We start from the raw sequence: 21066 nt of genomic DNA on the forward strand, positions 1-21066 counted from the left end.
CAAAATTGGTCAAAAACCTGAAAAAACGAAGTACCTCCAAAATATATGTGCAAATGCGAAAACGACCAATAATTGGGCCGATGTTAGGATGGATAGTGATTTTGATATTAAATTCATGCCATTATCAAAGTTAAACAGGGGATAAAATGGATACTTAAGGAGCGCCAACATTCCCCCCATGCTTAAACCTTGCTCGTCCTCGAGTAAGTCTTTGATAAAAATTAGCGTTGCCTTTCGGTGTCCAATCCCTGCACTTGATCATACACGAGAAAACATAATGCTCCCAAAAATATTTTGCAGTTAATAGTTCAAGTTGTAACTAGCTTTTTCAATGTGGAAGGTAGATACAAGTTAAATACTTTCCCCACAATTATTAAGCACATGCTCTCAAAATTAAACAAGTCTCAGAATTAAGAAAGTAAGTTCCATAAGTAATGCTAAACCAAGATCAATAATTTAATCCTCATTGCAATTTGCTCATGGAAACTCTCAGCTCATCTTGTCTCTCAAACTTGCTAGAACTTTCTCCTTTCTTTCTCTAATATGTATGTGTGAGGCTTTATCTGGAGCTCTGGAAAGGTTAGTCCTAACAAAAGATATTATAATCAAGATATTATCAAAACAAGTAATACTTCTTATGGATTTGCCGAGACTCGTCAAAAAGACCATTGGAAAATAATTTCATTATGGAGAGGGAGAGAATGGAACACACACTTTAGATGGTGGACATGTGCAAATGGCAACGGTTGATCCCAAGGCACAGCTGAAGTCCTTGTTATCGGATTTCACATGGTTGGAATAATTGAGTATAAAATAATCTTCAAAGTACCTGGAGTTTAATGAAGCTAAAGGAACCGAGGAGCTTTTCATCATCATTCATTTTTTTTCTTTTCTCTCTTTTTTTTCTTTCTTTCTTTTTGCTCCTCAGAACCGTTGGCAACACAATGCACTTACTCCTCCCCCCATGCTTGAACGTTTGCTTGTCCTCAAGCAATGAAGTGATTATAACTTGATGGAGTGAGTGCACAAAACTTGTATCAATTCTCTGGACTCAACTTTGGAATTCAAGGGAGCATCTCCTCGTAAAAGATTGAAGCCAACAGAGGAGGAAAAGGGGTAGGCCGGCCGGCCTAGGGGTGTTGGGCCGGCCGGCCTACTGCCTGTAGGCCTCCACTTCTTCGGATTTTTCTGCTGCGAACTCTTTGATGCTTCCCAAGCTTATGTTTTACTGAATTTTGCTCTTGATTCCACTGTTTTGCCGTTGAAATAATAATATATACTCAATATATAGGTTGTGGTCAAGGAGGTGTTTTACAAAAAGATGTTTTTGGTTAAGGGTGGATATCCAGCGAGGTTTGCGATGTTTCCAGTATAGAAACTCACAATGCATGGATAGAATAGCTAGCAAAAGAGAGGTACGCAAAAATACGGAATGGTCAGCTTCTTAGTCTCGTACCAAAAAAGATAAATCCTGAATTAATTCACCTGAAAATAAATCTTGCTCTATGGTTTGTCATGATATAACATTTAGGCTTTTAGAAGGGTAGAGCAATTGCAAAAGGTATCATTGACAAGGTTAGTTCAAAATTAAATCCAAATTAAATTTTCCTTGACAAGCTTAAGTAAGAGAGCAAGAATAAAACATATGGGTTTTAATTTATCATAACCTCCACAATTGAATTAGCTGGCATTTAATTAATTTTTCAGATTATGTTAGGGAGAGCATTAGTTTAATCAAGCATAAACCAAGCACAAGAAAGTAGACAAGGCGGCAACGATCATCATATTTTATCATGGCACAAACTTTCTATCATCATTACTAACCATAACATTAAAGCGTGGGTGATGCATTTTTTTATCATGGTGATGAAAATAAAAGAAAGCAAATTGCACACATGCAGAAAAATAAATAAAATAGAAAATTGCTACGCACACACAAGCTTGCACACATGCTGAAAATAAATGAAAAGAAATAGAAAAATCCAAACCACACGTGTGAGCATTTTATTCATGGTCTTGTCGTCGATCACTCTCCTTGATTGCCTCTTGCGTTGTATCCTTGGCCATAATACTACTGAAATGCTCCTCCATTAAATTGTTTCAGTGGCACCAGGCCTAGAAGTCCCATTTGATATGTAATTCCCGCGGTTCCATCTTCTAGTTGGCTTGTGTGCCTCTGGATGGCGTCTATGTCTTCCATGTTTCTTCTTGCATAAGCACCCATGATTCTTATTCCTTGTTCCGGTTGAAGGAGGTCGAAATATTGTGCTCCAAATGACGGGTCGGGCATCTTTCCTTGGTATGATGGGGGTGGGTAGCCATAGTTGCTAAATGGTGGGGGCACCGCCGCACCATACCCCCATGCTTGATCTTGATTTCCTTCTCATTGATTCATCCATCCTTGCGGGTATCCTTGTCCACTTGATGCACCTTGAAATTCATTTCTCCAATAAGCGGAACTTGGTGGTGGAAGGTTTACTTCCCAATCTTCTTGTTGTGCCGATGCCGATGTTCCTTCAATCAACCTTCCTCTTTTTGATTTCTTCACCTTTGTTCCAATATTTTCAACTCGCCAATTAGTCCTTCCTCTTGCGAATAATTTTAGCCTTTGATCAGGGAGGGAAATATCCATCTCAAAAATAGTGAATCCCTTCTTTTCATCCCCTCCGATGTAATGGCCTTGCCTCAAATGCTCAATCCCTATATCTCTTCCCGGGACAAAATATTTTTGGATCATCCTTAACCCCGGAATCATGGCTCGGGCTATCAATGTGAGATAACACCCCAAACCAACTTCTCTTGTGCCGGATGATGCTTCACAAATCCATCTTTCAACCATGATGTAGGTGGGATCAATCACTTGCTTCTTCACCAATGCTGCATATATCCAATTTAATTCTTGGTCGGTGACCTTTGATTCTCTCATTCTCCCGAGAATTCTTTTGCTCACCCAAGAGTGGAATATTTGAAGGGTCACATTACTTATATTCTTCCTTTGGTGGTTGACATCTTTTGCTATCTTTGTCCAAAACTCATCGAGCTCTCCATCTTCGACTTGCACCATTTCATATGCATTGCTTTTGAACCCGAGCGAACTCCCTATTTCTCAATAGGTGATGACTTTTTCTTCATTCTTGAGCCGAAATTTCAGACATGGCACTTCTTCATCATCCACCACTTCCGTTGTTTTTTCTAGTGTCATGAACATCTCTAAAGCCACTTCTTCTTGCATGTCTACCGTAACACCATCGGAAAATAACTTCCAACCGATGTTCTCCAAGAACTGGTAGATGTCATGATGGAATCCCAACTTCTCCAATGCTTCATCATCAAAATCATAATTTGCTCGCAACCTTCCCTTCATGAACTTGAGCCTTTCTTCTTCTTCCTTCGACAAGATAATAAACCCATATTCTGAATTCTTGGGCTTGTATGGTGGTGGTGCGGATGACCTTGTCGAACGCCGTGGAGGAGGTGGCATCCCTTCGGTGAATCTCATGGAGGAGCTTCTCGGGTCTCTCATCCCACCAAGGAGCAACATGTCGCTCTTCGGTGCGGGGTTGTCTTCCTCCATGCTTCGTGGAGACTCGGAGACCGAGTGCCTCCGCGAAGAACTTGCCGATGCGTCGGATGTTGATGAACGCGTCCTTCTCCTCCCGGTGACGAACCTCATAATGCCACTCATGGTGACTCCTTGCTGTACACACTCAAAAACAAACACACCGGGGGTTTCTTGCCGGCGGGAGAACAATATATCGAAGAGTGGAGCAAACTAGGATTTGTGGAAAATTATCGGAGATTTTTGGAGTAGATTTTGGTGGACGAATTTTTCAGGGCTCTAACTGATGTTTCTGGGTTAAAAATTTGAAGAACATAAGTAAGGAACTGAGTGAGGAGCATACCTGTGAAAGGGGAGCACCAGAGCCCTTAAAAAGAGGCCAGGCCGGCTGGCCTAGGGCCTTGGGGCCGGCCGGCCTAGGGCATTCCTGGACATCCTTCACTTCATTTTTCTCTGGTGGCTTCCTGGTGCAATTATTTGCTTCTGTCCAGTACATCTTTCATGCTTTGCACCATCCAAATCCCATGAACCACTCCTTCTTTGCCTTTGATGTCCACTTGCAACATTATTTCTTCACTTTGTGTCATTCACCTTGTCCCATGCTTCATCATTCATCACATGGTGCCATCTTTGCTGAAAATCACATGTCCTTCCCATGCATGGCTGCTCCCTCCTTTGGATTATTTGCATGTGGTGGTAGGTAGAGAGCACAATTCCTTCCCGTGAACTCACTTTGATCAATGGATGTTAATCAAGCCCATAAACCCTTTCCAAATCATGCTTAAATGTTGAATCCTCCTCTAACTTCAAAATTTCAGAATTAACTCAAAGCATGCAATGAGCTTAAATGAATAATCAGAGGGGAATTGAAACATCTTTACATTTGTAAGTCGAAAAATATTTCCCGACTACATTAATTTTGGTTGCACCGGAACCGTTCACTTTCATGAATTGATAGCGAACAATCTCGAATTCAACTGTGGGTCTTGGGTTTAGGTTCTAATTTTTACCAAAATGAGAGAGAGATTTTTGAAAAAGAGAATAATTAAAGTTAGGAAAATTCTAGTCCTATGGTAATGAAACTGAAAATTCTCTCTATGTTTGCGCGAACCTACACATCAAGAATTTAAATAACATAGCGCGGCTCTACTCGTGTCTTTTTATACTTGGTCCGGCCGTCATGGAGAGGACGGTCACCAAAAATAGGTATGAAATTTTGGATGTGGCTTTCTCAAGAAGAGGCAAATAAATCATAGGATGGCTCATGTCATTGGTTTAAAATAAGAAACAACATCGAAATGACCGAGCGAATAAAATCCAAATCGAATTGTTCGACCGAACGACCAATTGTTTAAAAGTTCATCATGTTCTTGTGTAGCAAAATTCTCGACTCACTTACCTAAACCTCTTGCGGGTTGTCCTCCCGGCAGCTTATTCTTGACTCAGCGAACGGGTTGAACTCCCGGTAGCTTTATTCTTGACTCGACGAACGGGTTGAACTCCCGGCAGTTTTATTCTTGACTCGACGAACGGGTTGCCTCCCGCAAAGCGCTTCGTTTATAGTCTATAGCTAGACTTTCTTCTTCTTCACTTCAGACCAACGCTCGGTGATGGCGCTGCAGTCTTGGGTACCCACTTCCGCACAATCCTTGGTGCGGGTATGTCTTCTAGGTTAGTCGTCTTTTTGGTCTTCACAGGCGGGCTTTTAGCTTTCATCTTGACGGGTGCAGCGATCTTCTTTGTCGCGATGGACGCGACAACTTCTATCTCCTTCTTCACTTCCTTCTTGTTCGGCTCCTCCTCTTTCTTTGGCTTCTCCTCTATGACATGGCGGTGAGGCGGAACATATTTGACATTGATCATGTTGCATACCTCAAGGCGTGGATGAAACTTGAACTCGCTTGTGGTGCCATTGATGTCGAACTTGATCTCCCCCTTGCCAACATCGATGTTCGCCGTTGCGGTCTTGAGGAAAGGCCTCCCAAGTATGAGAGGCGCCTTGCTCCCTTCTCCCATATCGAGAATCACAAAGTCAATGGGGACTAAGTGTTCTCCAATCTTCACGGGCATGTCTTCGGCGATTCCCAAAGGATAGCGAACGGAATTGTCCGCTAACTCTAGGCACATGGCAGTGGGCTCCGGCTCCGATAAGCATAGTTTCTCGAACACATTCTTTGGCATGACGCTCACACTTGCACCGAGATCACAAAGTGCTCTTTCGAACATAAGAGATCCAATGGAATACGGGATGGTAGGACATTCGGGGTCCCTCTTCTTTTCAGGAGCTTCATTAGCGATTGCCGCGCTACACTCCTCGGTTAGCTTGACGGTGCTTGGCGGTATCTCGCGCTTGTTTCCCATGATGTCTTTGAAGTAGCGAGAATACGTCGGAACTTGTAGAGCATCCAAGAGCGGCATAATGATGCTCAACCTGCGTACCATGTCAACAAATTTGTTGAATTGCTCATCTTCATTTTTACCTTTATGGTATCGTGGCCTTGGCGGTAGAATCTTGGTGTCTATATCATCTAGCTCAAACTCTGGCTCTTCGGTGACTATCTCTGGTGCAGGAGTAGGTGCCTTCTCCTTGATGATGGTCTCCACTTCAACTCTTGGCTTAGGCTTCCTTGCTCCTGCTGCATATTCGGGTTCTTCGGTCTCCTTTCCCGAGAGAGTTTGAATTGCCTTAGCCGTCTCCGGACTTTGAGGTTGCCCGGGCAATTTTCCTTCGTTGCTAGATAGGCGTCCGGCGAGCTGGGCTACTTGCGTCTCTAGCATCTTCATCATGTTGAGTGCTTGAAGGTTAGAGCTCCCGACCTCCGTCACCTTGCCATCAATGTTCTCCAAGATCTTGTCCATAGCCTTGAACTTGGTGACGGTGTCTTTGTTGATCTTGCCTTGCTCCTCCATGAACTCCTTCAATTGTATACGAAGAAGCACCAAGTTTTGAATGGAAGATCTTGCATTAAATTGGGGTCTACCTTGCCCGTAGCGGAAGTTGGGTTGCAGGATCCATTCTCCCTTCTTCATGTAGTCGAGCATCTTGGCTTCCTCCGGGCAATTCTTTTGGACATGGCCGTACTCTCCACATTCTTCACATGTAGACCTTGTTTCGGCCGCCTTCAAATCAATAGCTTGGGCTTCTCTCTTTTCCACTTTCATCTTCTCCAACCTTCTCATGAGCGAGTCGATCTTCCCTTCTAGCACTTCTTCACATTCCACTTGCAATACACTCTTCACGGCGCCCATGGCTTGGAGTGGTTGTAGGCGCCCCGATGATGCCCATGTGTCATTGTCCGCCACCTTCCTGAATAGCTTGAAAACTTGAGTAGGCGTGAGCTCAATGATAGAACCTCCGGCCAATGCGTCAATGATCCCCCTTGATGCAGTAGTGAGGCCTTGATAGAACTTCTGGACCACATCCTCCCTTGAGAACTTGTGATGAGGTACGACACGGATGTAGTCGTTGAAGCGCTCATAGGCTTCCGCAATAGTCTCCGTCGGGGCTTGCACAAATATTGCAATCTTGTTGCGCAAAATTTGGGTCTTGCCCGGCGAGAAGAACTCCGTCGTGAACTCTTTCATCAAGGACTCCTAATTTTGCACCGTGCGCAGTGGTAGAGAATGAAACCATTGCAACGCTCTCCCAAGTAGAGAGAACGGAAAGAGCCTCGCTCTTATTTGATCTTGAGTCATCCCTTGCATGTCGAAGGTGCGGCATAGTTGGAGGAATGCTTGAAGATGTAGATTAGCGTCTTCTTTTCTAGTGAAGGGCGAATTTTGCACCATCCTTATGATTGAAGTCTTGATCTCGAACAGAACTCCGATGTTGTCGAGATTTTGGATCGGCAAGTCCCGAACGTCCGGAGTGCATAGCTCTCCGATCGTACACTCCTGCTCTGGTAGCGCAATCTCTTGGTGAAGTGGCGCCTCCTTTGGACTTGTTGGTGGAGTTGCTTGAGGTGAAGACGATGAACCGTCGGCTTCGACTTTTGGATCTACTAGTTCCGGCTTCCTTGATCGTGCTTCTCGTCTCCTTTGCCTGTAAATTTTTTCTGGATCATCCATAAAATTTTCGGGTTTGTTGGAGAGGCTCCCGTCCATCTCCTGTTAGGGGTTAGTGAAAAATAAAAATATATACGAGATCTAAAAGTTGAATATACAAGATCTAAAATATAAAAGAAGAAAAATAACGCAAAATAAAGTAAACTCTAGATTAGATTGATTCTCGTGGAATAGATCTGTTTTTTTATTTTTTTATTTTTAGTTACCACAAGAATAAGAGATCTAAAAAAGATCAAAGAGAAAAATCAAGAAAAAGAAATATTTACGAATGCAAGTAAGATTGGATCTTAAATCGATGGTTCCCCGGCAACGGCGCCAGAAAAGATTGTTGACGCTCCTTAGCGCCCCGATTTGTATACCGCAAGCGCACGGTTCGTGTAGCTTTTCCCTTAGAGTTTTCCCCCAAGGTTTATCAATCCACGGAACCAAAGATACAAGAAACAATCGAGATGTAGTGAAAAACGAATCTAATCTACTAAAAACGACAAACACCGAAGGTAGCAAGAGAAAGTTAGAGATAACCAATCTAGATCACATAGATCATGCATATGTTGTAGTTCCAGCTAGATGTAGTGAAGTAAGATAGATGTGAATCTTAATGAAAAGAATCTTTAAAGTCAAAATCTCCAATCCGATCCCTCGATACTCCGCCTACTCAAAGCAACGCCCTGTCACGACGCCCCCCTTTGGACAAAAGTACCCTGAAGCAAGTCGAACCCTCTTTGGTAGTTCCGCCATGAACCTCTAGCCACCATGACTACAAGATCATGCTAAGCGATCTATCTCGATAATAGATCTAGGATGAAGCAAACCCAAAGAAAAGAACAAAATCGAAACAGAGAACATGGTCGCTAAACATTCAGAATCACAAATAACTTCACCATGAATGATTGTACATCACAAGATCACAACCGGGGCCCTATCTTGATCTTGATGATCCTAGCTCCAGAACTCCGACGTGGTCTTCCTTGCAAGGTTCCCATGTCGGCTAGGGAAACCCCTAGACAACTAGCACGACCCTCGGCTCTCCGAGAGGTGTCCCTCTATCTTCTCTGCTCCTTGACGTCATCTCCCGAATTGATCTCTTTGTGAACCTTGGGGAGAGGTCTTTAAATAACCTCAGGAAAACCTAGGTCGAAGGGGAGGCGGAGCCACCACAAAAAGGGGCTGGGCCGGCTGGCTCAGTGGGCCCAGGCCGGCCGGCTTGGCCCATTCCCTCGCCGCCTCGCGTCCTCCTTTCTCCCCAAATCTTCTGGAGTTTATGTCTTTCACGATTTTACCCCGTTGGACGTCGTTATCTTCGAGATATTTTCGAGGGAAAGGATAGGATGAAAAATCTTTCCTTAAATCTCTATTTGCTTTGCTTAGCCTCGAAGTATCTTGATCTCATCTTGTGGGCTTTGTCCTTTGGGCTTCATTGGAGGGTGGATGTGCATGAACGGGCCTCTAATCATTATGGCTTTTGGTCCTTTGTTCGGGCTTTGGCCTTCGTCTTTCTTCGTGTCATTGCGTGATCGTGGGCCTCGTCATTTCATGCTCCAAAATTGGTCAAAAACCTGCAAAAATGAAGTACCTCCAAAATATATGTGCAAATGCGAAAACGACCAATAATTGGGCCGAAGTTAGGATGGTTAGTGATTTTGATATTAAATTCATGTCATTATCAAAATTAAACAGAGAATAAAATGGATACTTAAGGAGCGCCAACACTACCCAACCACCCCTCCCTCACCAGCTGGCCTGCTCAACCCGCACAGCCCAGCACGCCGGCCCGATCTGGCCCAGCCTCACACGCCGCACGCCGCACGCCGCACGCCGCACGCCGCACGCCGCCTTCCCTTCTCCGTGAGCCGCTGACGTGCGGGCCCACCCTGTCAGCCCCTCCTTTTCTCCTTTCCACCTGCCTCCTCTGTTTTCTCTCTCGCAGCCGGTGACTGCCGCCTCCGCCCGCGCGCTTGCCCGCGTCAGCAGCCGCCGCCCTCGCTCCACGACAGGGTAGCAAAACCGCCCCCGCGCGCACCCTGGAAACACTAGACCCCGCGCGGAACACCGTCGGATGCGCACCACGTAGCCCCCGCGCGCGCCCCCAAACCGGACCGGCAATCCTCGGCGTCCGTGCCGAGGGGAGCCCTAGCCGGCCGCCTATAAAGCCCCTATCGGCCACCGCAAACCCTAGAACCCCCAGTGCTTTTCCCCTGCCGCCGCCACACAGAGAAGAGCCAAGAACCGAGGAGAGAAGGGGGAAGAAGGAGGGGAGAAATAGAGGAAGGAGGAGGAGATCAGTTGCGCCGTCACGCCAGGAGGAGGCCAAGAAGGAGGATGCCGTGCCGCTGGAGCCGAGGACGCCGCCGCCGCTGAAGCTTCACCGCGCCGGCGCCTGTACGTCGTCACCAACGAACCCGCGCGGCACTGCACGGCCACGCCATCGCCTGCACTGACCCGTCATGGCGCCAAGTCCCTCTTCCCCAGACCCGCTGGTGAGCCTGCCGTACGCCGCTCCCTTGTTTCCTGTTGCCGCCGTAGTCCGCCTCCAAGCCATCGCCGTCCCGCCGGTCGTCGCAGCTCCGGGACACCGGACCCCTGCACGAGCCGCGCGGCCACGCCGCGGCCTCGGGGAGCCGAGTTTAAAATTTGTCAGGAAAAGCCACGCTTCTGCTTTGACAGAGGGTGCAGTGGATTCTGATGCATCATCAGTTGATGAATCCCCAGCGGGAGATGGTATGTAGTCTGTCCCAAATAGTTTATTAACTTATTAAATACGTAATGCTGTTTGTATAAGGCCATTATATAACAAGGGGATTCTGCTAATATTGTTTAAGAAAAGCAAACACTAGAAAAAGAAGATATGGAAATATCTTCCAGCGCTTAAATACATCCATGCCAATTGTCAAATGTCAAGAGCTCACCACCTTGCTGTGGTTAATATTTCAGGGTCGATGCTGAAGAATCTCATTTCACAAGAGGACTCTGGTGCTTCTTCTAAAGGTTACTATTAATAGCACATGCACAGTGTGTCTTTTGAATGTATTTTTCATAATCATGTGCATCTCTTTAATATTGTCGCTACTAAAATATTTTGTGAAACGGAAACGCCTGTTTCTTGTTCTTAATGCTCAAGCTGATCCAAATGAGCACTATCTGATTTTATTTCCAGAACTTGTTCGTGGAATGCTCACTATATGCTTGTTTACTGCCGCAGCTTCTCGGTCGTTTTCCCTGCTGTCACCATTCCGCAGCAAGCACAAGGTGATTGTACTGTGAACATGGATCAGCAGCAGTTGGTAGGAATATCACAGTACAGTACATACTTTGGGGACGAGTTTGGAACAGCATCGTTTTTCTTTCTAGTATATACATGTATGTATACGTAATTACGTACATACTAATATACTATACGGTGGCCTCGTCTGTAAACAGCCTATGTGAAGCGTATGTATGATGGTTGGTTTGCATTGCATTTGTACATTCCTGCTGTTTTGTACCCAAACTATTAGTGGTGTCGAGTATGATTGTGAAAGGAATATAATACAGCCTGTCAGCAGAGTTATTAGTTCTTAAAACCCAAGATTTGCAAGTATTCTTAAACATTTTTTTTAATTCTCAGCTAGGTCCATAAACTCTGAAGTGAGCACCTAGTTTATAATTCTGGCTTTGTTCCACAGTTGTTCCATACATGGTATCATTCTAGCTTTGTTGTAAATAATTGACCATGTTTGTAAAGAATACCAATATTTATGTATTATTCTAGTGTCCGTATTATTTGGTGTACAAGTGTTGAGATGCTCTCTTCCCTAAAAATTTTGTTAAACTTCTATTCCCTTCGTTCCAAATTGTAGGATGTTTTGGCAAAGATACATAGATTTTGACATACAAAATTAATGTATCTAGATATTACCAAAATGATCTATAATTTGGAACCGGGAATGGATATTTGGATTTAGAATAATAGCACGAGGAGCCGAGCAGAAAGTATGCCGTTCGATTTGATTTCTGGAGTATGTTGCGCACGAATATGCTGTGTTCTTGTCGGCGATCGGTTTCAATTAATCAATCAACTACTAGCATACTGACTAAACTCTCAGCAGCATCAGCAGTCGGCGTCGGTGGCCGCCGGCGTCAAGAATCCATCACGGTAGACATGCCATTTCAAGTATCTCTGGTGGCCCGGCAGGAGCGGCCGCAGCCGAGGGGCGGCCTTGCAGTCGGAGCAGCAGCAGCCGGCCAGCTCCTCGGCGCACCACCCGCAGGACCTGCGTGCAGTATGTGTAATAAATCATAGGATGAAGACGAAGACACACATCATGAGACGACGACACACATGTAAAGGCGGTTGCAGTCGATGTTGGCGCAGTTGCGGTGGCGCAGCTCCACCACCTCCGATCCGCACGCATAGCAGCGCCCCACCCACCTCCTCTCCTTCTCTTCTTCTTCTTCTGATGGTGATGATGGCCAACAAGCAGCAGGCCGCCTGAACGTCGCCGGCGGCAGCGATAGCCGGCCATCGAAGACGAACAGATTCCCCACCCACCCCGCGGGGCCCTCCGCCTTGAGATAGTTGGACACTCCCCCCTCCAGTGTATACAGATTCTGAAAGCCCTTCTTCCTGCACAACCACCACCAGCATCTAGACTAAGACTAGAGAGAAGTCGAGATCGAGAGCAAACAATATCTTTCGTTACCTGAGAATTGTTGAATATACATCACACCTTATCCCGCCGGTGCAGTACATCAGTATATCTGTCTTCTCTTTGTCTACGCCATTCAGAGGATCCGACACCTGCAATTTAATAAAGTACTCTTAATTGTTCGATTAATGATTACTTACAAACAAACAGGACCCATCCAACACAGTATTATTACCTCTCCCGACAGCCCGAAGGAAGTGCTTCTGAAGCAATCCACGTTAGGCCGCTGAGCACCTTCAAAATGCCCAACGTCCCATTCATAGTCTGGTCCAAGATAACAAAGGGAACGGACAGTGGCGGAGCTGACCAAAAATTTTAGCTGGGGCAGGATTTACATCAACTTTGAATGGTGCAAATGCTAAATCCACATTTGCTCGCTGGCCATAGCAGTCATGTTGTTGCCGCTTTGGTCATAAAGAAATATAATTTACATCAATTTTGAATGGTGCAAATGCTAAATCCACCTTGTCTAGTTCCTACGACAATTGCGGCTTTGCTCGCTAGCTATAGCAGTCATGTTGTTGCCGCTTTAGTCATAGAGAAACATAAATGAGATTGTTTCATCTTTAATTCAACCAATTGTCATTCAAGGTAAACTAGTTCAGTGACCCATTTACATTCCTGATGAGCACCATCGATGCATCACAAAGATCATGGAAACACATGAATAATCCCATAACCATAAAGGCATGTATTATAGTTCCATTAGTTTGCTAGGATATAAGACATTGACCGGCTCCAGTGAATGTCTTGTGCCATATCTGAATGCTACAAGCAAAGCATGCATTTCTGTGATGCATCAACATGCACAGCTGCACAAACGCATATAAAAGAGCTAGCCTGTTTGGGCATACCCACGTTCTTTAGGTGCTTTAAAACTGAAGCGTCATCTTGGGCCACACCACCCACCTAATGTCATATAGGATCACCCGACCCACCAAATGGGCTATTATCGACTTATCTACTCCCGGCCCATATCTATTTATCGTCTTCTTTAATTAACCACAAGATGATGTCTGACGTCCAGTCATCCAGACGCTACCGCAAGCTTTGATTTGAGAGCCACTAGATCGCAGGGAAGAGAGGGGATGGGGGTTTCGTGCCGCGGAGTAGCTGGGGCAGCTGCCCCACCGTGCGGTATGGGTAGCTCCGCCTATGGGAACGGAGGCATCATTACCAGTTCAAAGTCGAAAATTCGCAATCAGATAGAATAGAAGAACGATGATTTGCCATTCAACGAGAAGAACGATGATTTGCCATTCATAGATTGAGCAGGAATGATGTGCTTTTATCTATGTGTGTAAAACTACTTCACCATTCCTGACATCAAGCAGCAGAAGCTTCCTTCCAGACATTTCACTTGAGGACACATCAAGGCATGCCCTAGCTTCAAGTCTTTCCTTCCACTTTGACGGCATCAACGGCATTGCACGCATGCTAGGGTCCAGCAATGGAAGATGCAAACTCCCTCCTTCTAACTGGAATTTTTTGTTTCAAATAAGATGTCTTAAGTCAAAATAACACTTGACAAGGGAACTGCCGATTTATATTAACAGAGTAGCGGAAAACAAAGGAAAATAAAAGGATACGATCCCAGATCTAAATGGAGACTTCAAGAGGAATTCACAAGCTCAAACCCCAGGCTAAAAGCAAAATGCCCACTAGCAACCTAGTCAGCACATCTGTGGATCAAACACAACATGACCAACAGAAGGGCAAAACCAAGCACCACTCTGATGCGTTGAACTAACTAAACTCGTGACATTTGCAAATGACTATTACACTACTCAAGGGCCTCTCGACCGGCTTTGAACTCCTCAGGATGACATGATGAGCCTACAATGATCACCTCCAAGCAATGCAGTTTGATTAGAGAGTCTTGGCAAGCAAACCAATAGACAAGAGAGCAGCCTAGTGGGGGTGGTTAAGCCAAAGGTAGGTAGCTCAAATAATGGCTAAAGGAGAACGATGATGGCATGACAGCCTCCAAATTGTGAAATACCGTACATAGAAATCACTTGTTTAGTATAAAGTAAATTTCATGGTTGGTCCGTAAACTATTGGAGGGTTCTCCTCTGGTCCCCTATACCATGAAACTGAATTTTTGGCTCCCTAAGCTAAGTGGGTCATCTAGGTCCAAATTAGCCAAGCCACACCCTAGGAGTTGACATAGCATGCTGATTGTGTTGCTACATGGAAGAATTTTTTTAAAAAATAACATTATTTTGGTGGAAAATTGCAAAACAGGATAGCAATCTTTAGTATATAACGCTGCAATTTCAATTCCAGGACTAGAAAAGAGCAGGAACGGTTGTCTACTAACTGCTAGCATGTAAACTTGTACAGGCACCAAATTTCTTGTCTGAACTAACATTCAACAAACAAACTGTATATTGCTGGTCAAAACCAGACTAATGGGTAATTTTGTGACCTATAATTTTTGTTTTCCTAGACTGAAGGACTTCAGCGAGTTCCATTAGAAAGCTAGTTAGGAATACATTAGAAGAGGGAACAGCTCACTATTTCCTACAGAAATCAGAAAGGTAATTCCTCATCAGTGAAATTGTAGCAGCATGAGAGGGAAATGGGGGCATAACTGTGGAAGGTTGTCACCATGAGCTTTTGGGACTGTAAAGAAGTGACTAAGATTTAGACATACAAGCTTGGGGATTGAACCCTGAAACAGCTGGCTAAAAGTGTGTCCTATTGCAGCGCAGTCATTTGCTCAAACTTTATATCTCGACCCTTGACTATGCAAACTATTATCTATTTTTGCTGTGAGATGGGACTACCTACAAGAAGTACTTGAGCAATTTGGCTATGGGCACAGGTGGAGAAACTCGGTGACAACATTGTTGGCAAGTTCAACCTCTTCAGTTTTGCTAAATGGAGCAAGGGGGGGAATGGTTCAAGCACAGGACTGGGCTGAGACAGGGTGATCCTTTGTCACCAATGATGTTTATTTTAGCTATGGAGCCACTGCAGATTATGCTGAATAAAGCCACTGAGAAAGGGTTGTTGTCACCGATCTGTAATAGAAGAGCAAAGCTGAGAATCAGTCTCTTTGCAGATGATGCAGCAATTTTCCTTAATCCAATAACTGACGAGGTGCAGGTAGTTAGGAACATACTAGATGCTTTTGCTACTGTGTCCGGCCTGACCACAAATACTACTAAGAGTGCAGCATACCCAGTGAAGTGTGAAGATCTAGATCTGCAGCATATAATGGAACCTTTTCAGTGCCCCATAAAAAAAATTCCTTGCACTTATGTTGGTTTGCCCTTGCATGTAAAACAAGTGAGAAGACTTGACATCCAACCTTTAATAGATAAAGTGGGGAAAAGATTGCAAGCATGGAAAGGAACACTGTTAAATAGAGCCGGAAGACTAAAACTGGTCAACTCAGTGTTAACTTCAATACCGACATACTACTTGACAGTTTTCAGATTGCAAAAGTGGGCTCTGAAAAAGATAAAGAAGCTAAGAAGAAGCTTCTTATGGAAGGGAACAGCAGAAGTTCGTGGCGGGCACTGCCTAGTCAACTGGAGTAAAACAATGAGACCAAAATGTTTCGGAAGCCTGGGGATTTTAGACTTAGATCTCTTCTGCAGAGCTTTACACCTGAGATGGCTCTGGTTTGAATGGACCTCGCCGGAGAGGCCTTGGGTTGGTACTGAACCGCCGGTCAATGCTGTTGATAGACAATTATTTCGAGCAAGCACCATTGTCACTCTTGGAGATGGAGCTAAGGCCAGTTTCTGGCAATCATCATACAACATACAATTAAAGAAGAGTTTTGTCAGGTTGTGGACATGTTTCCTGAGCTTTTCAAGTTAGCATGGTATAAAAATAAAACAGTTAAAGAAGAGTTGACCAATCAGAGCTGGGCAAGAGGTTTGTGGAGGATGCAAACAGTTGAAGAAATGGCAAGCTTTGTCAGGTTGTGGGATTTGGTGCAGCAAGTGCAACTGAACAATGAGCCAGATAGTATTTCATGGAGATGTACTGCAGATGGAAGTTATCAGCCTGTTCGGCTTGTGGGGAGGAGCCGCCCAGCTGGGGCTGCTTGGCAAGCAGGGTTCCAGCCCAGCCCAGCCAGCCATAAATGCCCAGCCGAACAGGGCTTATACTGCCAAATCTGCATACAACATACAATTTGTGGGTTCTTACAGCACTTTCAATGGACCATCTATTTGGAAGGCAGAGGCAGAAGGCAAGCACAAGTTTTTTTGCTCTATTAGTGCAGAGTAAGATCCTCACACCAGAAATAGCCCATGCAACACAGTCTGTGTTCTCTGCAATCAAGAACAAGAAACGGCGTCACATCTGATTCTACACTGTCAGTTTGCAAGACTGGTATGGGAGAAAGTTGAAGCCTGGGCGGGTCATTTGGTTCAGGTATCTGCTGGGAGTTTACAGATCGTCGATTGGTGGCAAACAGAACTAGCACATCTGCCTAAGAAGACAAGAAGAACTAAAGTAACGCTCATGATGTACTGCACTTGGAATATCTGGAAGGAAAGAAACCGGCGAATTTTCGAGCACAAGCAAGGTTCAGTGGTTCACCAACGGACGTCATGCACGAGATCAAGATGGAAATTCAATTAAGAAAATTGTCCTGCGGAGGGCCAGAGTTATCTTAGTCTGCTATGTTACATCTCTTTTATGTTTCGTTACTTTCAGAGTTCGAGTGTCTACCCTCCTATGTAATATCAAACTTGTAAAACTCTACTACTGTTTCTTCTCTCTTAAATGACAATGCAGTGCTCCTGCAAGCTCTTCAAAACAAAATTTGCTGTGCAGTGGAGCCAATCCGGTGCTACTGAAACTTTTATTTCCTTTGCAACAGGGATTACTTACCTGAACAAGTGATGGCTTGTACCGGAGTTTCAATCGAGGAAAGGCATGCCCAGCTAAAGCTGGTGAGGTTTGAACAAGCATATCACAAAACCGATGATCTTTTTTAACCCAGTCTGCATATGCCGCTGCATCTTTGCGTGGACCACTGTACTGCGGCAATAGCAAAGTTTAGAATAAAATTTAAGGAAAAATACAGTGCTGAGGCATTTTTGGATCATGTAAAGATACGATTACATGCAGTAATCTAACCACTTGATGCAGTTAACAAGCTACTATATATTTCAATATCATATAATAATTCTATATCAATACCACCCCCAAGTGGACAAATGCTTGTGGTAACAGTTGTTCCCAGGACAACAATACTACAGTCAGGATGCGAAGGCATTTGCTTTGAACATAGGTTAGAGCTGAAAGTTGGGCCGTGCCGGCCCGGCACGGCACGGACCCATCGTGCTTCGGGCTGAACCGTGCCGGGCCGATAAGGCACGGAATTTTACCGGGCCGTGCCGTGCCGGGCCTAAGACCTGAAACCACGGCTCAGCACAGCCCAAAAGCACGTCGGGCCACCTTCGGGCCGTGCCAGCCCAAGCACGGCCCACAGATCATGAATACCACCATTTGAAAGGTTTTTTTCCACAATGGCAAAAATTACAAGAAATTAACACTAGTGATCCTCCAGATCTGCAGCTGCCGGGCCGGCCCAGGCATGGCCCAGGACACCGTGCCGTGCCGGGCGGCACGATGGGCCGAAATCTCAGGCACGGCCCAGTTGTTTTCGTGCTGGGCCGGGCTTCGTGCCCAGGTTTTCGGGCCGTGCTCGTGCCAGCCCATTAAGCACGGCCTAGATTTACAGCTCTAACATAGGTTAGGCGAGTCAAGATGCCAAGGAGGAGCAGAAGCTTGTGCTACCTGAGCGTTGATTCCCTGCTCATTCAAGTAAATGCGACCATGTATATCGCGTCCCTGATACACAATAAGAAGAAGGATGCAATGCATGAGTATTCGGAAGAGTCTTTTACATGTATGCCCTTATGAAAGTTGGTAATTACCCCCTACCCCTAAAAAGTTCAGTCGCACCTGTATGCCCCTGTGCGAACTTTTCTTTACCTGTATGCCCTTCTGTCCACATTCTATTAGAAGATAACGGATGAAGAGCCCTGATAGGTGGGACCCATCTAGTGAATTGTCCATCTTGCTCCTCATCCCATCTACCCTATCTCCGATCCCCTCCTAGGCTCCCACAAGCGAGCCCCTCTGGCCCCGTCGCGGCTGGCCCAAAACCTAGCATCGCCGCCCGGCTCAGGCGCCACCGCCGCCCGTCGCTTCCGCTGCTGCTTACATCCACAGTCCCGGCCTTCATGCTGCTCCTCGTCACGCCCGCCACCAATCCCGGCTGCAAGCTCGCGTAGGAGCTCGGCCTCCTCGCGTTGCTGCTCGCCACGGAGCTATTGCGCCACTGCCACGGGGAGGCAGCTGCGGGGCCGGGGTCGGGAGCCGGAGCGTGGTGCCCGGGTGCGCGAGCGCACAGACTGGTGCGTCAAGCACGGCGGCAAGGGTGCGGCAAGAGCGCCCAGGGCAGCACCCGGCGGCGGCAAGTGAACACTGCAAGGCACACGGCGGCGGCAAGTGCTGCAACTTCGGCGGCGGCTGCGAGAAGTTCGCGTGCGGCTGGAGCGGCCTCTGCGCGGCGCATGCCACGCCGGTGGCCTCGCAGCAGCGCCACTGTGGCGCGGTTGCAGGCATGATCGGGCCGGCCCCCACTCCATGAAGTCCTTGGCGCCGGTCGCGCCGCCGCCGGAGAGGAGCAGAGAGGGAGGGGCGGTCGCCGTCCCTGAGGGGAGGGTGCATGGTGGCGGCCTCCTGACGTTGCTCGGCGGCAGCTTCCGGAACGTCGATGTTGGCAGGCTATGATTTGCTGTTAGATTGGCTGTCTATAATACAGTATAAGCCCGATTTGCAAATTGGACACTCGACTTGTAAGGCGAACTTAGGGGGCTTTGAATCATTCGTGGCAGGTCCCAAAGCTTTGCAGCTGCAGTTGGCGTGAATAAAGATCAATGTGTAATGATCAAAACTGTACTTGCGATACTGCTGAAATGCCATCTGATGGCTCTCAAGATAACCCCTGGATAGAAGGATAAAACCATCTTTTCCCTCTCCGTTAGCCACCATTGGTGCTTATTCCGTCCAAAAGATACAGAGGTAATGAAAAGTTCGCTCAGAGCACACAGATACAACTAAACTTTTTAAAGTTAAAAGTTCGCTCAGAGCACACAGATACAACTAAACTTTTTAGTTTTTAAAGTTACGGAGGTAACCACTAACTTTCATAAAAATGTATAGGTAAGAGCATCTCCACCAGTCTCCCAATCCAGAAACAGATGACTAAATAAAGCACAAAAAAGTGAAATAACTTGAGGATACAGGTGGCCATGTGGTCCTAAAACCATCTTGCAGTGTGGCAAATTGGATGGAGATCGAACAGGAGGCAAGGATGAAGGAAGAAGAACCTGGAGGAAATGGAGGTGGCTGGCGACCTCGGCGCGGGGTCCTCCAAGGGCAAAAATTTGTAGAAGGTCACCACGACAAACCGGGTGCCATCGTCCTCCTCCGGGGGCACCAACTCTGGCTCCGCAAGCGCAACGGCATCTGTACCGAGGCGGCAACCGGGAGCGGGAAAAAACGAACGGACACCGGCAGGGCGCGGCGAGAAGGAAATGCGGGGGTGGGGAGCCGGGGCGGGGAGAGGCCGGAGGAGGAGTGCGAGGAGGCGGTGGCAGTTTTGGTGGACGGCAGACGCCATGGCTTCCACGCTATCCTCAGAATGACGATATCCAAGTTGAACACTATCAGAGTATCAATTACTTACAAGCCATCATAAAAGATAATAATTTCTTAGAGCAACCTACTTGTAAGAAATAGAAATTTTAATGGAAAAATAGTCTCTAAGAGCTTCTCTAAGTGGTTATCCAAATATAGCCATCATCTATTCCGGATTTCTCGCTAAACAAATATACATAGCGAAAATGGCTCTCTAGAGTGTAAACAAGAAATAGAAAAATTGTTGGAGTGAAGATGTGAAGATGTATAAAAAGCGATTTTTATATACATGATTCTCCAAATTATGATTTAGAGAGTGAAATTAAAAAAAATGCTTGGAGCTCTTGTATAATATTATCTAAATTTGAAGTTTTACGAGCTTTGTAAAAAAAAATACAAGACCTCCTATGGCATGAGCAAACTAACGGACTTTTTAAACTTGCACTTCATTTTGCCAATGGACCCCACGTGTCATATTAATTTTCTTATCTTCCTCCCCACCTCTCCCCTCTCGCTCCGTTGCCGCCAGCAGATCCGGCGAACTTGCTGGCCGGCGGCGAACTTGCTCCGTCACTGCATCATCCCCCGCTTAATTTTGGCAGCCGCAGCTCCTCCCTTCACTTCGCTTGCTGGTGTCCGAGAGCCTCAGCTTCGCCTTGCAGTCGGTATCACTCCCTCGGCTCTTCTGCCCCCTGTCGCCGGCGCCGGGGGCGGGAGCTAGTCGGCGGGCAGGGGCGGCGCGCGGCGCCGGGCGCGGATCGGCCGTGGGTGCATGGTGGAGGTCGCTGCGGGGCGCCGGTCGGGCACCAGCCGTCGGCGGCCTAGCGGCAGCAGAGGGGAGCACCAGCGCCCGATCGCGTTGTCGTCGCCGCACGCGTCGTCATGGTCACCTCCCCGTGCTGGTGGAGACCTCCGGCGGCGGCGGCTCCAGCACGCCCGCGTCGTGCGCGGTGGCCGGGTGCACTGCGGACCTGAACACGATGTGCCCCACGGCGGTATGGAAGGTGACGGATGGGTTGGGAGGTTGGGTGGGGCCAGGTGGGATACAAGAGCTGATGGACTTTGTATTTTTGC

At 46.5% G+C, this 21066-nt stretch overlaps 1 protein-coding gene and 1 pseudogene across 1 annotated transcript; one reads left to right on the forward strand and one right to left on the reverse strand.

Moving 5' to 3' along the window:
• Positions 1-9803: 9803 nt before the first annotated feature.
• On the forward strand, positions 9804-11383 carry LOC120711062. The gene is made up of 3 exons (XM_039996464.1): positions 9804-10342; positions 10556-10609; positions 10824-11383. The coding sequence occupies exons 1-3, from the start codon at positions 10069-10071 to the stop codon at positions 10883-10885; spliced, it is 390 nt and encodes a 129-aa protein (XP_039852398.1). The 5' UTR covers positions 9804-10068; the 3' UTR covers positions 10886-11383.
• A 28-nt stretch (positions 11384-11411) lies between these two features.
• Positions 11412-20011, reverse strand: LOC120711061 (annotated as a pseudogene).
• Between the last annotated feature and the right edge of the window lie 1055 nt (positions 20012-21066).

Source organism: Panicum virgatum, chromosome 6K (genome assembly GCF_016808335.1).
Source record: "Panicum virgatum strain AP13 chromosome 6K, P.virgatum_v5, whole genome shotgun sequence".
NCBI lineage: Eukaryota > Viridiplantae > Streptophyta > Magnoliopsida > Poales > Poaceae > Panicum > Panicum virgatum.

Bases quoted from the DNA above. Each gene is read 5' to 3' on its own strand.
- LOC120711062 (XM_039996464.1), top strand. From the start codon at position 10,069: ATGGCGCCAAGTCCCTCTTCCCCAGACCCGCTGGTGAGCCTGCCGTAC. The intron at 10,343-10,555 runs GTATGTAGTCTG...TTAATATTTCAG, and splicing joins TGAATCCCCAGCGGGAGATG to GGTCGATGCTGAAGAATCTC. The intron at 10,610-10,823 runs GTTACTATTAAT...TTACTGCCGCAG, and splicing joins CTCTGGTGCTTCTTCTAAAG to CTTCTCGGTCGTTTTCCCTG.